The sequence below is a fragment of the Chenopodium album genome, chromosome 9, assembly GCF_948465745.1.
Source record: "Chenopodium album chromosome 9, dcCheAlbu1.1, whole genome shotgun sequence".
In the NCBI taxonomy this organism is placed as follows: Eukaryota; Viridiplantae; Streptophyta; class Magnoliopsida; order Caryophyllales; family Amaranthaceae; genus Chenopodium; species Chenopodium album.
In genome coordinates, this window is record NC_137842.1 from 71,003,931 (window position 1) to 71,024,497 (window position 20,567).

At 37.2% G+C, this 20,567-nt stretch overlaps 3 protein-coding genes across 3 annotated transcripts; all 3 read left to right on the forward strand.

The window, feature by feature from the left end:
• Positions 1 to 3,939: 3,939 nt before the first annotated feature.
• On the forward strand, positions 3,940 to 5,632 carry LOC145560442 (expansin-like A1). Its single transcript, XM_081621696.1, has 5 exons — positions 3,940 to 4,100; positions 4,199 to 4,308; positions 4,479 to 4,663; positions 4,920 to 5,052; positions 5,167 to 5,632. Exons 1-5 carry the CDS (start codon positions 3,983 to 3,985, stop codon positions 5,407 to 5,409), a joined length of 789 nt encoding a protein of 262 aa, XP_081477822.1. The 5' UTR covers positions 3,940 to 3,982; the 3' UTR covers positions 5,410 to 5,632.
• A 1,027-nt stretch (positions 5,633 to 6,659) lies between these two features.
• LOC145560444 (expansin-like A1) lies at positions 6,660 to 8,752 on the forward strand. Its single transcript, XM_081621697.1, has 5 exons — positions 6,660 to 6,771; positions 6,901 to 7,010; positions 7,315 to 7,499; positions 7,993 to 8,125; positions 8,244 to 8,752. Exons 1-5 carry the CDS (start codon positions 6,660 to 6,662, stop codon positions 8,517 to 8,519), a joined length of 816 nt encoding a protein of 271 aa, XP_081477823.1. The 3' UTR covers positions 8,520 to 8,752.
• Positions 8,753 to 11,214: 2,462 nt separating this feature from the next.
• On the forward strand, positions 11,215 to 19,874 carry LOC145560445 (expansin-like A3). Its single transcript, XM_081621698.1, has 6 exons — positions 11,215 to 11,346; positions 17,838 to 17,868; positions 18,035 to 18,144; positions 18,356 to 18,540; positions 19,088 to 19,220; positions 19,326 to 19,874. The coding sequence occupies exons 1-6, from the start codon at positions 11,254 to 11,256 to the stop codon at positions 19,566 to 19,568; spliced, it is 795 nt and encodes a 264-aa protein (XP_081477824.1). The 5' UTR covers positions 11,215 to 11,253; the 3' UTR covers positions 19,569 to 19,874.
• The last annotated feature ends 693 nt before the right edge of the window (positions 19,875 to 20,567 follow it).

The window sequence follows — 20,567 nt, forward strand, 5'->3', positions numbered from 1 at the left end:
ATTTACAACTTGCGTCGATTTCATGAACTCAAGCTTAACAGAATCATTTATGACAACATATCATGATCATATATGGTCCCAAACGGCATTATATGGCCCCGAGATATATCCCCTATAATTTCAAGACTTTTCGACACCGGGCCCCGAAACCTCCAAATTTCTCAAAAAACGTGGATATTAGCCTTTAATTTTGGAATTTTTTTGACTTTTTTTAGCCCGAAAATTAAAATTGTCGAAATATTTACCATGGTCCCTAATACCCTCTAGGAGTCCAATTGGGTGGGTGGAACCATCCAATTTGCCTTTAAACGACCAATTTACCGGTTTACAACTTACACCGATTTCATTAATTCAAGCCGACCACGAACATTTATGACAACATGTAATGATCATATATGGTTCCAAACAACATTATATGACCGCGAAATGTATTCCCTAGAATTTCAAGACTTTTCGACACCAGACCCAGAAGATTCCCAAAATTTCTCAAAAAGCGTGGATATTAGACTTCAATTTTGAAATTTTTTTACTTTTCTTCACCCGAAAATAAAAATTGCCGAAATGTTTACCATGGTCCCTAATATCCTCCTGGAGTCCAATTGGGTGGGTGAAACCATCCTATTTGCCTTTAAACGACCAATTTACCAGTTTACAACTTGCCCCGATTTCATCAACTCAAGCTTACCACAAAAATTTATGACAACATATAATGATCATATATGGTCCCAAACGGCATTATATAGCCCCGAGAAATATCCCCTACAATTTCAAGACTTTTCGACACCGGGCCCCGAAACCTCCAATTGGGATTTTAATTTTGGAATTTTTTGACTTTTTTCGCTCGAATATAATAATTGCCTAAATATTTACATGGTCCCTAATACCCTTTGGGAGTCCAATTGGGTGGGTAGAACTATCCAATTTGCCTTTAAATTACCTAGTTACCGGTTTATAACTTGCATCGGTTTCATTAACTCAAGCATACCACGAACATTTATGACAACAATTAATGATCATTATGGTTCCAAATGGCATTAATTGATCCCGAAATGTATCCCCTAGAATTTCAAGACTTTTCGACACCAGGCCCCGAATCCTCCAAAATTTCTTAAAAAGCGTAGATATTAGCCTTCAATTTTGAAATTTTTGACCTTTTTTTCCCCCGGAAATAAAAATTGCCGAAATGTTTACCATGGTCCCCAATACCGTCCAGGAGTCCCATTGGGTGGGTGGAACAATTCTATTTGCCTTTAAACGACCAATTTACCGGTTTATACCTTACACCGATTTCATTAATTCAAGTCTACCACGAACAATATGACAACAAATAATGATCATATATGGTTCCAAACAACATTATATGACCCCGAGATGTATTCCCTAGCATTACAAGACATTTCGACACCGGGCCCCCGAAAACTCCCAAAATTTCTCAAAAAGTGTGGATATTAGCCTTCAATTTTGGATTTGTTTTTACTTTTCTTCGCCCGGATATAAAAATTTCCAGAATTTTTACCATGGTCCCTAATATCCTCCGTGAGTCCAATTGGGTGGGTGAAACCATCCTATTTGCCTTTAAACGGCCAATTTACCGGTTTACAACTTGCGCCGATTTCATTAACTCAAGCTTACCTCAAACATTTATGACAACATATAATGATCATATATGGTCCCAATTGGCATTATATGACCCCGAGATGTATCCCCTAAAATATTAATACTTTTCTATATCAGGCCCCAAAACCTCCATTATTTTTCAAAAAGCGTGGATATTAGCCTTCAATTTTGAAATTTTTTGATTTTGTTTCGCCCGAAAATAAAAATTGCCGAAATTTTTACCATGGTCCCTAATACCCTCCGGGAGTCTAATTGGGTGGGTAGAACCATCCAATTTGCCTTTAAACGACCAATTTACCGGTTTACTACTTGCACCGATTTATTAATTCAAGCCTACCATGAACATTTATGACAACAAATAATGATCATATATGGTTCCAATCGGCATTATATGACCTCGAGATGTATCTCATAGAATTTCAAGACTTTTCGACACCGGGCCCCAAAACCTCAAAAATTTCTCAAAAAGCGTTGATATTAGCCTTCAATTTTGGAATTTTTTGACTTTTTTTCGCCTAGAAATAAAAATTGTCGAAATGTTTACTATGGTCCCTAATACCCCCAGGGAGTCCAATTGGGTGTGTGGAACCATTCAATTTTCTTTTAAACGGCATATTTACCGGTTTACAACTTGCACCGTTTTACCGGTTTACAACGGCCAATTTAATTAACTTGCATCGAACCCGACTTGAACCGAAATTGACCCAGACCCGTTTTAACCCGTCAAAACCCGAATTTAACCCAACTTGTTACTAACCTGACTTGAATTCAACTCGATCCATTCCTAACCCGACCCGAATTTAACCCAACCTGTTATAAACCCGACCCAAAATTAACCCGACTTATTATTGACCTGACCCAAATTCAACCTGACTTGTTATTGAACCGACTCGAATTTTGCCTGACCTATTACTAACCCAACCTAAAAATTCAACATAATCTGTTAGTAACTCGACTCGAAATTAACATGACTGTTATTGACCCGACCTAAATTCAACCCAAATTGTTCTTGACCCGATTTCAAATCATCTTAAATGCAATTTAGACCACCTTATTATTGTTGATCAAAGCATTTTGTCTTGGGATCGGAGACTTGAACCCGAGAATTACCCTAACCCGTTTTAACCCGTGAAAACCCGAATTAAACCCGAATTATTGTTCACCCGACCCGAATGTAACCCGATCTATTATTAACCCGAGCTAAACCCGACCCAAACCTGATAAGAAGTATGACCCGACGTGACCCGAGTCAAGCATGACTCAACCCAAACCCAACCCGCATAAATTATGAAATTAATCTGAATTGACCCAACTCGAGTTGACCCGACCTAGCCTTACCCGACCCAAACTCAACCCATTTACCCGAATTGATAGCTCATTAGCTCTACTTGTGACTGTACCTTTCTGGAATGTAACATTTATTTTAAAAGAGGGAAAATTTATGTGAAAGACTAAACATAGTTCACCAAAAGTATCCAACAAAACAACACATGGATGGTCTTAATTATGTATTCCTATATTATTGGTCACATTATGAGTTTTGCACTATTTATCTATTATGCATTTTAACTTTTAATTTTTTTTGGTGTTTAGAGACCTACAAGACTATAATAACGAGTGATAAAAATCGATCCTAAAATCACTTGAAATCGGAAGGATAGCTCTAACCATCTTAGCTATCCCTTACTCTCATTAAAATTAAACTTTAAGTACTTGTATATGGAAAACACTGTACCTTAATTAATGGCTTGATCAATTTAAAATCACTATATTTATAGATTGCTCAATTTGAGACAAAGTCACGTGTAGCTGCTATGCCCTTTCGTCGGTGATCAATGGTAATTAATAAAAATACAATCCTTTCTGAATAATACTCCCTGCAAAAATAATTATTATTATAATTACATAGAAATATCTTCTCAATTTTCTAAGAAAAAAATATTTAATATTGAATACTTACACTATGCATAATTTCCCTTGTAAGTAGGGGGGTATCCCACTTATTTTGGGATGTGAATCAAACTCGTCTTACAGAGAATAAAAAGGGCCTATGATCACTAGACCAACCTTGATTCTCAAAGTTGCATACTTGTATGTAGGGTGAGATTAATGATTACTCCAATCTGAAAATTTATTGAACTTAACTAAATGAATATTTCTTTTATTTAAATCAATTAATCATGTTTTAAGCAATTGATTTGTTAATTAATTTTCCCGCGTTTTGCGAAATTACGCCGTTTCCTCTCCCACTAAAGAAAGTACCACAAATATGAGTAACATAAAAAAAACCATATGTCACTTACATTTAATTTCTATATATAGAAAGCATTAGCATCCCAAATTCAATATCTCAAAATAAATCTGTATGAAAATGGGTATTTTACTCTGTTTCATCTTCCTCTTCTTCTCATCTGCTTCTGCTGCCTGTAATCAATGTGTCTTATCCAAAGCTTCTTTCTTTTCTAGCAATAATGGTCTTTCAGGTAATCTTTTGTTTTTGGTTTAATTAACAACAACCCAAATGTTAATTTGTCAAAAAATAAAAAGGGTAGTTTTTAATTTGTTGAATATATAAATGCAGCTGGAGCATGTGGGTATGGTTCCATAGCTTTGGACTACTATGGTGGACATGTTGCTGCTGCTCTTCCTTCTATTTACTCCAATGGTGAAAAATGTGGTGCTTGCTTTCAGGTATTGCTTATCTGTTTCACTACAAGATCGATCTATGCTAGGCTTAATGCCTAAATCATTTAAATTAGTAACGTGACAACTAAATCAAGACAACTCGAGTTTAATCAGTTAAATTAAAGTGATCATTGATGCTACGAGTACTATATTGACTGAGGCGTTGTGTTGAGCAGATGAGATGCAAGAACAGTGCTATTTGCACTACCAAAGGTACAACAATAGTTGTGACTGATGTTCACACTGATAAGAGCAACACAACTGATTTTGTGCTAAGTAATAGAGCTTTTAGGGCTATGGCCTTGCCCGGTAAGGACACACAACTATTACGTGTTGGGATCGCAGATGTCGAATATAAAAGGTAAAAGTCGTTACTTAAGATTGATTGAAACTTGTGACATTATTGATCTACTGATTTACTCAGTATCAATTTATGTTTATACTATACTTTCATCAGTCCATATTTAATCAGTAGCACATGTACCCAAGTCCAATTAGGTGTATATAGTATATACAGTAGTGTATACTATGTATTTAAATGATATGTGGCTTTTTTTTATTTTTTATTATAGTAATATACATTATAAACACTAATGATGTTGATGATTATGCAACAGGGTACCCTGTGTTTACAAAGGTAAAAACTTAGCCATCCAAGTGGAAAAATTCAGCAAATTTCCCAACTTTTTGGCTGTCAAAGTCCTCTACCAAGGTGGTCAAACCTCTATCTTAGGTGGTGATGTAGCCTCGGTAAGCAACAAATCGTTACATGCTCTAATAACACCTTGACTTACCAAAAATGTAGTCTAATTAAACTAATTTTTCTACTGCTTTTTCTATTGTCTATATCTTGCATATATATAGGTTGATCACCCAAGTAATTGGGTATCACTGAGCCGAAATTATGGGGCAGTCTTTGACACAAATAACGCTCCAAGCGGGAAGCTGATGCTTAGATTTATCATCAACTCCGGTTTCGATGCACAATTTGTCTATGTTAATGAAGCCTTGCCGGCAAACTGGAAGCCTGGTGTCATATACAATACTAGTGTGCAAATTAATAATGTTGCCTTAACTGGTTGCGCTCCTTGTACAACCTGGAAATAAAATTGTGCACACTCCTTTGAGTAGTGTTAGTGTGTCTGGATGATTAATTCGTGTGTTTTACCATAGTTCATAATTGTAGCAAAAAAGCCCAAGGCGCAAGCTAAGCTAGCTAGGCTGGTTCGGCTTCATGTAATAGCTTGGTTATCTGATTTTGTATGTCTTTCAATGTATCATGAAAATCATTTTACTCTAGCTTTTGAGTTCCTTTCCTCATTTCACTGTGTTTTAGATGGTGTTCTTTTTGTAAAACATGTGAATTACTCCATATAAGATCTCGTATAGCGGGCCAAGCTAGTAATCAATTGTGACATTTTAATTGTACTACTAATAGATCTCTAAATACTTGGAAAAGTTTACATCTAACGAAGATCAATTCTCACTAGAGGCAATTTGGAGTGAAATTCCGTAACTCCTCCCCTTTCTGTCTTTAGATTTTTAAAGGGCCTAACTCGCTAACCCAAGCCAACTTGACTAATAAAAAGTTTCAACCTTGGGTAACCCTTCTTCTTGTCTACCAAAAAAGAAGGGATCTATTTAAACATAGTAGTAGAGCTTTTAGTGGCATGGTTTTGCCCCGCAAGGACAGAAAAGTTTTACATGTTGATTATATGAGCCACGAGGTGATATTCGTATTTCAGAATTAAAAATTAGCTTGATGTCGAATGAATTACAAATATATAATCATTATGTCTTTCAAATAACTACTCTACATTTATTTACTTTTTAAAAAAATTATGCAAAAAGTAAATGTCATTTTTATTTGGCGATGAAGAGAGTACATCTCTTTCTGTCAAAAAAAAAAAAAAATGAAGAGAGTACATCTCAATGATGATCAAAACTATATAACAATACTTTAAGCAATTAGTTTGTTAATTATTAAAATTTGTACATTAAAAAAATTATTAAAATTTCAAGATTAATTATGACAATTTTTCAGTAGGAGGAAGTATAAAATAATTATTATTACAGAGTAATTAATAAAAAAAATCAATAATATAAATAAAGTATAAAATAATTAATTAAAAAAAATACAGAGTAATCATTTATTTATATTGTAAAATATAGCCATGCTTTAAGCAATTAGTTTGTTAATTATTTTTCCCGCCCTCTGCGAAATTGCTTTGTCTCCTCCCCACTAAAGAAAGTACACTGAATTTTAGTAAAATAAACAATACTTTACGTATTTTCTTTCTATATATAGAAACCATCATCATCCCAATTTCAATATCTCAAAACAAATCTCCCTGAAAATGGGTATTCTACTCTGTTTCATCTTCCTCTTCTTCTCCTCTGCTTCTGCTGCCTGTAATCAATGTGTTTTATCAAAAGCTACTTTCTTTTCTAGCTCTGCAGGTCTTTCTGGTAATTATCTCACACTTTTCTCAACTCAAATTCATTATTAATTTTGTTTTTGGCTTAATTAACAACAACCCAGATGATAATTTGTCGAAAATTAACATTGCTAACCTTTTATTTATTGAATTAATGTAGCTGGATCTTGTGGGTATGGTCCTGTTGCTCTGGACTACTATGGTGGACATGTTGCTGCTGCTATTCCTTCTATTTACTCCAATGGTGAAAAATGTGGTGCATGCTTTCAGGTATAGCTTAAGATTGATAGATCTATGGTGCGCTAAATATTTTGAACTAGCAACGTGACAACTAACTTTAGACGGGTGAATTTATATTGGGTAGAATGTACAAATGCCTTTGTAATGGGAGGGTTGATGTCTTTGGGGAAGTGCAAACTAAAAACACAAAAATTCACATTGTACATTAGCTGAAACAGTCTAGATATTGTGATTTCATGATTTCGAGGCGAAAATGTTTAGTTACATTGATCATTGAAGTAAGCTACACGAACTGATGTACTAGCTAGATTGACTGAGGTTTTGTGTTGAGCAGATGAGATGCAAGAACAGTGGTATCTGCACTACTACAGGAACAACGATAGTAGTGACTGATACTCACACTGATAAGAGCAACACCACTGATTTTGTGTTAAGTAGCAGAGCTTTTAGGGCCATGGCTTTGCCTGGCAAAGACAAGCAACTCTTACGCCTTGGGATCGCTGATGTCGAATATAGAAGGTGATCATCGTTATTTATAATTATTCGAAACTTGTGCCATCACTAATCTATTTGTTTATCAATCTGTATTTGCATAAAAGTATACTCCACCTGTCTAAATTTAGTTGTCGTGTTATATTTGATCGATATTTTAAGTGATCTTATCATTAATTCTGGACGGAAAAAATATACGTCTTTCCAACTTAACTATAATCTATGTTACTTGGAATCGGGTACCCATGTCCAACATGGGTACGTGTCCAAGCGTCCGACTCGACTATTTTGTGAAAAAATTCCATGATTTTGAACTAAAAGTGAAGTGTCCGGGTGTCATACCCATGTCCGAGTGTCGAGGGTCCGACACTGGTACATGGGGTGAAATGAAGAGTCCAAGTAATATAGACTACCATTGCTTGATTTATTAGTCAACTAATTGGGAAAACAAAGTGGATAGTCCATGATGAGATAGATAGCACATTTACCCTCTATTAATCATTAATTCAATATGCATCAGGATACCATGTAATTACAAAGGTAAAAACTTGGCGATCCAAGTTGAAAAGTTCAGCCAATTTCCAAACTATTTAGCAATCAAAGTCCTCTACCAAGGTGGTCAAACCCAGATCTTAGGTGGAGACGTGGCCTCGGTAAGCAATTAATTAAGCGTTACATGTCCTAATAAACCATGCATGATTTGCCAGTATATAGTATCTCTAAACTCTTTTTCAACCAATATGTTTTTGCCTTTTATTTGCATACATATAGGTTGACCATCCAAGTAACTGGGTTTACTTTAGCCGAAATTATGGGGCAGTCTTTGACACAAACAACGCCCCAACCGGGAAGTTGATGCTTAGATTTATCATCAATTCCGGCTTCGATGCACAGTTTTTCTATGTTAACGAAGGCTTACCAGCGAATTGGAGGCCTGGTGTCATATACAACACAAGTGTACAAATCGATAATGTTGCTTTAGACGGTTGCACTCCTTGTAGACCATGGAAACAATTCGGACACGCTACGCTGATCTCCTCTGAGTAACGTTGTTGTGTGTTTACATGTAATTTTTTTTTGGGTGGTATACAATAAATTTGTTACTGAAGCTCATAATATTGTAGCAAAAAATCCCAAGGCACAAGCTAAGGTGGCTCCATCGGTTTCAAACTTCATGTATTACTATTATCCGGATGTGATGAGCTTCATTTCTATCATTGTACCATTATTAAACATTTCATGTGTTCACATGAAATAGGAATTAATGTAGAAATTTAATTCATATGTGAACCAAATGAAAACTATTTAAAATAATAATCTTTAATTCGTTTCATTTTACATGATTTGTAGTTCTGTACAACATACAAAGTAAAAAATTATGGAGTTGTCATAATAATTTTCGTGTATAATTTAGCTATTAAAAATGATGGTTTGTCTTATTCATTTATTAAACCTTCCTTGGTCATATTCGTCGACACTAGCTGATATGGAGATTATGGATTAAACTCATTTAAGGACAAGCATATTAAAACAGACTCTCCAAATTTGGGCAAAGTCACGTGTTGGTGTAGCCACATACAAGTTTGTAGTTAATGCCACCCAACTCATAGCCATAGGTGATCATTTTGATCAATGCTAATTAATGAAGCTAAGGAATTCTTTCCAAATTGTCATACACTACTTGGATTACATACTACTATTGACTCTATGTAGAAGGCTAAAAGAGCTGTTTTGCTATGTTATACTCCCTCTGTCCCCTTTTAATAGTCTTTTATGGGCAAATTTTAGTCCCATAATGTTCACCCCATTTGCTTTTTCCAACAACCATTAATATTAATTTTTTTACTAAAACTCCCACCAATTTGCAACAATACTTGTGCAAATTTAAATTTTCCATGTAAATTTTGTTTTTTCATGTACTTTTATTGATTTCTCTCTCTACTTTTTTGCATATCCAATGTCAATTTACTTTTTCAATGTACTTTAACCTTCTTATTTGTGTTTATTAATTCCCGTGGAAATTGCCCATAAGGGACTATCAAAAGGGGACGGAGGGAGTATATTCTTTTCGATCATAAAAATGGGAATGCATGAGATTATGTTCAATTGCCCATTAGGATGTTACCAACTTAGCATAGAGTTACTCCATATTTGAGAGGAATATCTATTCTTCAGTTCTTCATCAATTAAAAAACAAAAAATGCTACGTATAAGAAAAAATGTTACATCTTAAGGTAAGGGAATGCCTCTACTTACAAGCATATGTACGTAAATGGTGGATTCGAGGCTTCGAGCTAATAACCTTTCCTACCATCGTTATCAAGCAAGATTGGTTTTTTTATTTTATCTCTTACTAGATGGAGGCAAATGTTGGTTCGAGTCAACAAGTTTTTTTTTTTTATTTTTTTAGTATTGTATGCAAGTAAATATGTTGTCTTATATAAGCATATACTACCCTTTCAAAAAAATATATATAAGCATATACTACAGGTGTAGTACATTGGTTAAGTATACTATGAATATGTTTTAAACAAGATGTTGCAGTTCAAATCTTGACCCTCCTAAATTTTTTGTCCATGTTGTGACTTTTAGGATTATGCATTTATGCATTCTCCTCTGCTGTAATTATTTTAAAATGGTTAAAGAATCTGCTACTCTGTTAGGTTGCTAGCTTGGGTAATATAGTTAGGGCCTGTTCTGATTGACTGAACTCAGTTGAACTGAACTGAACTGAACTGAACTTATTAATTAGTGATTTTTAACTACGGATTAGTGATCTTTGATTATTTATTGATTATTTATTACTATACATATGTGTATTTACAAATGTACATATTAAAATATTTACGAAAAATATACTATATAATTATAAAATTTATGGAAAATATATTAAAAACTTGAAACCTCTAAACATTTTAAACACATATACTATTTAATTTAAAAATAAAATATTATTATGACAAAAGAACACAAAACACTTACATGTATCTAACCCATTTAAACAAATTTAAAAAAAAAAATAACCATTTGAACAATGAATTGTATCAATATTATTATTATTATTATTATTATTATTATTATTATTATTATTATTATTATTATTATTATTATTATTATTATTATTATTATTATTTATTGATTATTATTATTATTATTATTATTATTATTATTTATTGATGATTATTATTATTTATTGATTATTAGTATTATTATTATTATTGTTATTATTATTATTATTATTATTATTATTATTATTTATTGATTATTATTATTATTATTATTATTATTATTATTTATTGATGATTATTATTATTATTATTATTTATTACTTATTGATTATTATTGTTGTTGTTGTTGTTGTTGTTGTTGTTGTTGTCGTTGTAATAAGAGCTTAAAAGAATGAAATTTGGCTTTATATCATTAGCAATATCATTAGACATAAATTAAGAGCTGCACTGAACTGAACTGAATTTCAACGGAAGATAACAGACCCTTAGTGAATAGTTTAAATCATTTGGCTTTTAAGCAATTCCTAAGTAAATTTCCCGCGCTTTGTGCATTTGGTAAGTCTCTGTCACTACATCAGAAACCTATGCTTTGAATAAATTAATCGCAAATAATCACGAATTTACCATTTTACCCCCATCATAGCCTGTACTCCACTTTCTCCCTCAGTCCTCACTGCTCAGTGTTCACTTTGTATTCTTTCTATAAATAGCAAACATCACCGTCTCCAAATCCAACCCCCTCCTAAAATAAACCCTCACTAAAAAATTGAAAAATGGGTGTTTTACTCTGTTTCATCTTCTTCCTCTTTTTTTCATCAGCTTCTGCTGCAACTCCTACTTGTAACCAATGTGTCTTTGCAAAAGCTGCGTTCTTTGCTTTTTTTTTTTTTTTTTTTTTTGAAGAATAGGATGCATAATTAGTTAAGAGTTAAGTTACAGCAATGTGCAGCTGGGACATCACCAGCACAATTAAAAGACAAGTTCTCAGTGCTTAGAGTTTTATCTCTCACAAAAGCATCATTACAAATTAGAGGAGGGTTGATCAAAATACAAATCTGGTGCATCGCCTCTAAATTCTTCCTTGCATCCTTTGCTAGCACATCTGCAACCTCGTTGCTGCCTCTCCCTTCATAGCGCATATCCACTTGGAGGTCCATTTGCAGGTCCCTGCATGATTTGATTAATGCTGGAGAGTTAGGGATAAACTCATTTGCCTTGATCTCTTCAACTGCCCTTTTAGCATCCGTACAAAGAATGACATTGTTCCAATGTTTATCTCTGATTAGAGTTAGAGCCATTTCCAGAGCTTTTAACTCAGCATCGTGGCTAGTAGGAAGATAACCTTTCCAGACCAGACCAGTCACCCAATCACCCATGCTATTTCTACACACTACAGCACACCCCGCTTCCTTAGAGTGAGGAAGGAACGAGGCATCACAATTGATTTTGAGACAGTTTGGGGGGGGAGGAAGCCAGTGCTTAGCCGAGGGCTTAAGACTTTCAGAGGTTGGTTTACAGTAGTAAGACTCTGAAGCAGCCCAGATGCACTGGTTGACTGATGAGATTAGGGGGGTGTTTTGTTTGGAGAAAGTCCAAGCATTCCTTCTAAGCCAAAGGTGCCAAAGAGCAAAACAAAAAATCATTTTCCATGGAATTCCATGGGAAGAGTCTGCTGAAAGAGTGAGATTCTGTGACAACCAGTTAGTCCAGGAGCCAGAGAAATTAATGGTAGCAGGACAGGGAAGAAGGTCCCAAAATTGCTGGGCTCTTGGACAAAGGATGAAGAGATGGGCTGATGTTTCATGAGTATTTGGGCAGAAAGGGCAATTTGGAGAGACAGAAGGGATTCTTTTGTTTAAGTTGAACTTGTGAGGTATGCGATCCCATACAAGTAGCCACAAGAAAGACTTTATTTTGGGATGGGTATGGCAGCCCCAAATTAAGTCCCATTTGAAATCCGGAGGAGGACGGGATTCACCCAAGCTATCAAGTAGAGATGCTCTTGCTTTTTTAGAGTCGAATTTGGCTTTGTAAGTCCAGGTGGAGAAGTGAGAATCTAGTGTATTTGAGAAAGGGATAGAATGGATAAGGTTAAAGAGGTTGTCACTTAGTTGGAATGAAAGGAGATCCTCGAGATGTGGTTTAGAGGCAAATCTGATCTCATATAAAGTGAGTTTAGTAGCATGGAAATTGATGGGACCATAAAGGAAAAGTCTAAGGGGGAGGTTTGTTAACCAGTTCTCATCCCAAAGATTTATAGAGCTGCCATCTCCCACCTCCCAAGCAAGGCTTTTCTGGAATAATTTCCAAGCCTTTCCCACACCCACCCAAATATATGACCCCTTGTTAAATGGGGTGGGGTTATCCTTGTTATCTATGTAGATTTCTCTTAAGATATTTGCTGCCCATCCCTTGTTATTATAGATAGACCAACAAAGCTTGGAAAGAGACACTAGGTTAAGATGCTCATGTTTAAGGAAACCCAGGCCCCCATGGTCTTTTGGCTTGCAAATTTTTTCCCAAGATAGCCATGCTATCTTCCTAGATTCATCATAGTTCCCCCAAAAAAATCTTGAGCAGTTGGAGTCAAGCGTTTTACAGATTTGAGCTGGGAAATACAGGGTTTGCATAAAATATCTTGGGATTGAGTGCAGGGTAGACTGGATGAGGATGTTACGACCAGCTTTGGTGAGGGTTTTGCTCTTCCAAGACGCAAGTTTGGCACCTATTTTATCTACTAAGAACTGGAGAGTCTTTTTGCTTGGTTTTTTTGAAGAGAGAGGGAATCCTAGATACTTGCCAAGATCTGAGGTTGCTGTAACATTCAGTTCTTGTTCAAAATCATCAATTGAGGATGTAGGGGTGTTCGGAGAGAAGAAGATGGAGCTCTTTTGATCATTCATTTTTTGCCCCGAGATTTTGAAGAAATCTGAGAGGGTTTTTTTCAAGGAGAAAAGGGTTTTTTTGTTTGTCTGGCCAAATAGGATGACATCGTCCGCAAACAAAAGGTGGGATATGGATGTTTTCCCTCCCCTAAATCTAAATGGGTTCCAACTCTTTTTTTCACATTCCTCATGGATCATCCTCGAGAGGTATTCCAAGCAAATTATGAATAGGTATGGGGAAAGGGGGTCGCCTTGACGCAAGCCTCTTGATGGGGTAAAGGGTTGAGAGAGGCGGCCATTGATTAGGATAGAGGAAGAGACGGATGTGACACAGCTCATGATGAGTTCAATGGTATCCAAAGAGAAGTTGAAGTAGAGGAGGCAGTGGCGTATAAATGGCCATTCAAGGCGATCATACGCCTTCTCAAGATCGATTTTAAGGGCAAAGACACCTTTTCTACCCTTCTTTTTCTTCCCCATGGCATGGATGATCTCAGATGCTATGACAAAATTGATATCAGTTCCACGGCCGGGGAGGAAACTGTTTTGGTTGGGTGAGATGATTGAATTCAGATGGGGCCTAATTCGCTGAACAAGGATCTTTGACACAAATTTGTAGCAAGTATTTACAAGGCTAATGGGCCTATAACTGGTGATTTTTGTTGGGTTTCGAATTTTTGGAACTAAGCAGATTACTGTTTTATTGAGATTTGGAGGGATGACTCTTGAGGTGAAGATGGAAGAGATTAGTGAATGGCAGTCATAATTGATTAGTTTCCAGAAATGTTGGAAGAAAAGAGCATGAAATCCGTCCTCACCCGGGGCCTTTAAGGCACCAATTGAGAAAACAGCTTCTTTGAGTTCGAGAAGGGAGGGAATGGAACAACAATGAATGAGCTGGGAAGAGTTGGGCATTTGTGGAGGGCGGATATTGTCAGAGGTGAAAAGGGAGGAGAAGTGAGAAAGAATGTGATCATGTATTTTAGTAGGGTCAACCAACCACTCTCCCACTTCATTTTTCAAAGTGGTTATCTTGTTATTTTTTTTCCGGATGGTAGATGAAAGATGGAAGAACCGAGTGTTACGATCTCCATTTATTAACCAATCCGTACGCGATCTAGCCGCCCAATACATCTCTTCTTGTTCAAGAAGAAGGTGTAATTCATCATTTAGTGATTTCTCTAAGTCAAATAGGAACAAATTGGAAGGATTATTTTGAAAGGCAATTTGGGCTCCTTCCATTCTGGCTCTCACTCTTCGAATTTTCTTTTGGAGAGATCCAAAATGGTTTTGGGCCCAAACTGAGATTGACTTAGAGAGGCCCGCCAATTTGGACGGCAGAATGTCATGGATCGTAGCCCATTGTTGAGAAATGAATGGTTCAAATTCCGGGTCGGACATCCACATAGGTTCAAATCTGAATAGTTTTTGACCCGGAATTAGAACCGGATTTTTAAGGGAAAGTAGCAAAGGGTTATGATCCGACGACATTCTTGGAAGGTTTTGTGCAACGGCCTCTTGGAATTGGCTAATCCAATCGGGGTTAGCCCAAAATCTGTCCAATCTTTCAAAAATGGGTGAATTTCTGCGCTTATTGAACCAAGTATACTTGTGACCCGTATACCCAAGATCCAATAAATTGCATTGATCCATTGTTTCTTTATAAGCCCTCATTTGATTAATGGGGTGAGGATTTCCCCCCCATTTCTCATGGGCAAAACAAATTTCGTTAAAATCGCCACACATTAACCACGGGAGATTAACTGTTGGCGCTAAATTCCGAAAATCACTCCACATTTCTAATCTAGCATTAAAGGAGGTACTGGCATACACTACTGACATAAAAAAGGGAGTAGTGTTAGCTACCTGTACAACGGCATGGATAAATCTGCGATCCTTGCTGACCGTAGTCACCGAGTTCACACCACTGTTCCAGAGAATTAGGATCCCACCCGATAAACCCACCGGGTCAACCACCTCAAACGAGTTGAAGGGGAGGTTGTCAATGATCTCTTCTACCCCTGATTTTTTGACCTTAGTCTCCGTAAGGATCACGATTTCCGGGTCGTGATCCCTCAAGAGCTGTCGGAAGTTCTTTTTGAACCCCTGACGAGCTATTCCCCTAGCGTTCCAGAGTAGGATTGACATTCCCGCTTTTATCACTGGGAATTTCGTCATCTCCACCTTTGTTTCGTAGGCCGCATCGTTGTCGAGAGTGACATAGAGGCCCGAGTAATGGCTGAATTTCTCCAGAGTGTTGGACTTGATTTTGATCCCTGACATTTCCACCGTGGAGTTCTTTTTTATCCCTCATCCAGCGTGGAGTTGGAGTTGCGTCGCCTGTCTTGTCAGGTGAAGCCATTTGACGTTGTTTGCTCCGGCGACGGTTTGGACCACAAGCCAGTCGTCTGTAATCGATAGGGCTTTTCGCTCTTTTGGAAGAACGGGCTCCGGGTCGGATAGAAGTTGTAGCTCCCAAGGCATTACCATCCCCGAGTAATTCCTCTGTAACTCCCCTATCCACCACTTGAGGAGAATGCCGACAGGCTCGCACATCAAAGTCACATCCGCTAGAGAAGGGATGTGTGCTGGGACTAGTACTCTCGGATCCACGAGATCTCCTGTCTTGATGTTTGTGAACATCGGAGCAGTTGCTGCTGGGTTTAGAAGGATCTGTCGGACAACTCCTGGGGTCAGTGCATTCCACGTGCCCAAGATCCCCTGAACATAGAAAGTTTGAAGGTTGAACAATGTTTCTGCTTGGGTGAATTGGGGTTTTGTTGAGGTGATTAAGTTCCTCGCATGACAGGGAATCACCGTGACCGGGTTTTTCGCCGGGCGGCGCTGCTGAATCGCTCTGATGAGGGCTTCGGTTTTCTCCCGTTTTTTTTGTTGGTTTTCCATTTTTCTGGAGGTGGTATGGAGAAAGAGATGGGTTTTTTGAGTTTGGTAAGGAGAGAGTGAGGGTAGGGGTAGTAAGAAATTTTGTAGTGAGAGGAGGGTAGTCGTTCTTTGGCGAAGTGCCGGGTATTGGGAAGGTAAACTGGGGAGGGGCGATTTGACATCGGAGATGACAGGACGCAATTAGGCGGCTTAGGTCTGTAAAGAAATTGGGAAAGATGATAGAAGGATTTTGGAAGGATTTTTGGTCGAGGGAAATCCGAGGATTTTCAGAGTTTATGTAATTGATGGTGGGCCCCTCAACTTCAGCTTCAACTTGGAGCAAATTAAACAAATTCGTCGTATTCACTTGAGGAGCATTTTTTATTAACTGGTGGGTCCCATTTGACTGAGGTGTATATCCAGTGGATAATAGAGACAATTTGTTACTTTTTTTGGACACCAATTGCCACGAATCAGTCTCCCCTGGTTGGCCTTTTGGAGCAGAATTTTTTTGAGTAGAAGACGGTTGGGCGTTGCCGGTGGTAGCGGGGGTATTAGGCTGTTGTTTGTTGGTGATGGAGGTCTGATTATGTGGTTGAAGAGGGTTGGGTTTTTTCTGTGTAGGGTCTTTGTAACAGATTTCTTGTTTCACTCTCCCTAGCCAAATATGGTTCTTTCTCTGCCGGTCATCATTGAGCAGGACAAGTAATCTGGCAGTTCGTAAGAAGTTGATACCTCGGTTTGCATCAGCTTTGACAAAGGAACCAATGGAATTCCCTATTTTGGCTAGCATTGAGCTTGTGTGGAATTCAGCCGGCAGCTCTGGCAACTCCACCCAAGTCGCTGTTCTGTTTGGTGGAGCGCCAGAGGGTTTGAAACCTGGTGTCCATCTTTCCACATAGATGAACGCCCCATTAATGAACCAAGGTCCATTTGACAGGACTTGGTCCAAGTCTTCCCGGTGTTTGAACTTGGTGATGAAGAATCCTTTACCAATTGGAAAGGTAGAGCTCGGATGCGCGTTTCTCCAAATTTTTTTAAGATGTTCTACATAAAATTCTGTTGAGAAAGATTTCCCACAGGGCTTTGAGATGATTGAGGAAAGCCAGTCATCACATAAGGAATTGTATTCATGATCATCAATGGGTAGAAAGACTTCTGTCTCCGCATTAAAGGAGGAAGGAGGTGAAGTAGCTGCTTTTGAGTAAGCTAAAGGTGGCTGGTTCTTATTTTTAAGTGCATCTAGAAAAGAAGGAGGCTGGGTTTGGTTGCGGGAGTGAGTAGAAGGAGTAGAAGAGGTGATGGGGTTGGAGGAGTAAGGGGTAGAAGAGGAAACAGGGGTAGAAACAGGGGTGGAGGTGGGAGTAGGGGATGCTAGTGTAGGTGGTTGTTGTTTAGAAGGGGGTGGAGACTCTCTCTCACTAGGATTCTCTCTCATGACCTACTTTTCTGGGTTAGTCCTACTACTCGTAGTAGTTAATATGGTTTTTTATTCCTTTGTTTTAAGCATGCTTTCTAAAAGATTATAACAGAAAGTTAACTTTTTCATAGTAACTTCTCTTACAAAGTTTGATTGTTTTTGTGATTAGGCGTTCTTTGCTAGCTCTAAAGGCCTTTCTGGTAATTTTCCTCTCCATTTTATTTGCAAGTTTTTTTTTTTCCTTAGATTGATTTTTTTAAAGACCCAGATGAATTATAATTTAACTTAGGCTCAATTAACAACAACCCAGATGAGAATTTGGCAAAAAATGAAGTGGGTAACCTTTAATTTGTTGAAACAATGTAGGTGGAGCATGTGGGTATGGTCCATTAGCTCTGAACTTAAATGGTGGACATGTTGCTGCTGCTCTTCCTATAATTTACAAGAAAGGTGAAGGTTGTGGTGCTTGCTTTCAGGTATACCCTTTTTATCTTTGTTTTTGGTGCAAAATTTGGGTACTTTTTGTGTTACAGTGAAATTAATTGTGTGAAAATGTGATTAAAAGTTACAATTGCTAAGATCTTCTAGAACAATTGCCAGTGGCGATGATAGCGTAATTTGAACTAGTAATGTGACAGCTAAATTCGGAGTAGATAAAGTGAAGTGGTTTGTTGTTATGTTGATCAGATAAGATGCAAGAAAGTAGGTGTTTGCAGTACAACAGGCACATCAATTGTTGTGACTGATATTCACACTGATAAGAGCAACACCACTGATTTTGTGCTAAGTAGCAGAGCTTTTAGGGCAATGGCTTTGCCTGGCAAAGACAGACTACTTGAACAGATTGGAATTGCTGATGTCGAATACAAGAGGTAACAATCATCATTAACTGAAGCTTTTGCCACTATTTATTCATAAACTTGTCATTTTTGTCAATTATTTGTCCAAATTTTCATGTTTATATGAATTAGCTAGGGTTTTCCATATTTGTATATGTAAATTTTGAGAAAATACAAGTTGATCTATTAGATGTTTATTTCAGAATTTCATTGCTTATTAAGCTAGTTGCCTAATAGTCAGTGGCAAATTGTTAATTGTGCACTTTACCAAAGTCTTGCTACAATTTGCGGAATTTGAATATAGGACTTTGATCTTCCTTTTTGGTGTGAATGTGTGATATCTACTTTCTGTAACCTTAATCATTGTATTGAGATTTCGTCCGAAATTTCAGGCAAGAGGCTGATCTTGCTGCTATATAGATAACCAACATAGCAATCATTCAACTTTTTTATTTCTTTCTTTTGGTTTTTGCTTTTGGGAATGATCTTTCAACTCTATTGATTACTACTCTAATACTTCTCATAAGAAGTGGCTTACAAAGTAATGCATGCTAACATTTTGATGTTGAATATGCATCAGAGTGCCCTGTAATTACAAAGGTCAAAATTTGACTATCCGAGTGGAAGAGTTTAGCAAACCTCCGAACTATTTGGCTATCAAAATCCTCTACCAAGGCGGTCAAACCACGATCCTAGGAGCTGAAGTTGCTTCTGTAAGCAATCCTCTACATTTCCTGATTATGTTATGGATGAACTTTCTTGGCAAAAGAATAGTAGACATTTAACTTTTACTTGTATATGTTATGTTCTGTAAATAGGTTGGTAAAGCAAGTAACTGGATTCCCATGAGCCGAAATTATGGGGCAGTCTGGGACACGAGCAAGGCTCCAACTGGGAAACTGATGTTCAGGTTTTCCATAAACTCAGGGTTCAAAGCTCAGTATTTTTACACCAATGAAGTCTTACCCGCGAACTGGAAGCCTGGTGTCATGTATGTCTCCAAAGTGCAAATTAAGGATGTTGCTCTAGACGGTTGCACTCCTTGTAAACCATGGAAATGATCATGTCGCTTTGATCTCCTTTTAGTAGTAGTGTTGTGTGCCTGAAGATTTTCGTGTACTACTCCGTACTTGTTATGAGAGCTCAAAGTTGTAGCAAAAGAAAAAAAAAAAAGGCTGAAGATGGAAGAGTTGGTTTCATATCATATTTCATGGTTGTTATCTGACTTTGTATGCCTGTAATGAAACTTAATTTACTCTTTTGTGTCTCTTAGTACTTGTCAACCAATCTAAGTTGTAAGGCTTTATTCATATGAACGAATGAATGATATGATAGATCTCATATGATCCTGCTAGTATTGGCCATCACTTCTATTCTGTTTTCACTCCTAATGACCTAAATGGAAACTGTCATCTTCTGATGTGAATTTTGTTGCATCAGTTGTAGCCAGGAGCAACTCCGGCGCGCTGCGATATGAGACTTATGAGTTGCCTTTTCTCTCCTGGTTTGTTCTTTCTTTGCATTTGGAGTTGTTTTGTAAGTCACTTTCCCCTGCCCTGCCCTCCCCTCCTTGTATGACCTTGAATTGGTTTGCAACTCATGGCTTAATGTGAAATGACCAAAATGCCCCTCATACTTGTGTGATTGTGTTTATGTGGCGAACAGCGATGTACAAGGATATACTCAAGTTTTTGAAGGTCATCACTTAATTAAATGTCAGCTGTAACTGTGATAATTGTCTGATATTAGGTTGATGTTTTAATGAGATTTTGGCGTTATTTATAATCTGTGATTTGGTTCATGTGATTTTGTTTTTATGTTGTGGGTGTCCACTTTGATGATCAAATCCTCATTAATATAGTGGCTATTTTTGGGAGGATCCAAGTTTAATGATCTTGTTTACAAAATTGAGGTGGGATCAGCATCAGACCTCAGCTCACCAGACTGATGACCCTGTCAGATAATATGAAACTCCTCGATCAGAGTGATTTCCATTGATCAATATTTATAGGGTTACAATGAGAAACCTAATCATATTAGGTAACATAAGATATGTATAG

What these genes read in the sequence shown, in the direction of transcription:
- LOC145560445 (XM_081621698.1), top strand. Translation starts at nt 11,254, where the DNA reads ATGGGTGTTTTACTCTGTTTCATCTTCTTCCTCTTTTTTTCATCAGCT. An exon ending in AATGTGTCTTTGCAAAAGCT is followed by an intron (nt 11,347 to 17,837) that starts GCGTTCTTTGCT and finishes TTTTGTGATTAG; the next exon opens with GCGTTCTTTGCTAGCTCTAA. An exon ending in GCTGATGTCGAATACAAGAG is followed by an intron (nt 18,541 to 19,087) that starts GTAACAATCATC and finishes AATATGCATCAG; the next exon opens with AGTGCCCTGTAATTACAAAG.
- LOC145560444 (XM_081621697.1), top strand. Translation starts at nt 6,660, where the DNA reads ATGGGTATTCTACTCTGTTTCATCTTCCTCTTCTTCTCCTCTGCTTCT. An exon ending in AATGTGGTGCATGCTTTCAG is followed by an intron (nt 7,011 to 7,314) that starts GTATAGCTTAAG and finishes TGTGTTGAGCAG; the next exon opens with ATGAGATGCAAGAACAGTGG. An exon ending in TAGGTGGAGACGTGGCCTCG is followed by an intron (nt 8,126 to 8,243) that starts GTAAGCAATTAA and finishes GCATACATATAG; the next exon opens with GTTGACCATCCAAGTAACTG.
- LOC145560442 (XM_081621696.1), top strand. Translation starts at nt 3,983, where the DNA reads ATGAAAATGGGTATTTTACTCTGTTTCATCTTCCTCTTCTTCTCATCT. An exon ending in TAGCAATAATGGTCTTTCAG is followed by an intron (nt 4,101 to 4,198) that starts GTAATCTTTTGT and finishes ATATAAATGCAG; the next exon opens with CTGGAGCATGTGGGTATGGT. An exon ending in AATGTGGTGCTTGCTTTCAG is followed by an intron (nt 4,309 to 4,478) that starts GTATTGCTTATC and finishes TGTGTTGAGCAG; the next exon opens with ATGAGATGCAAGAACAGTGC.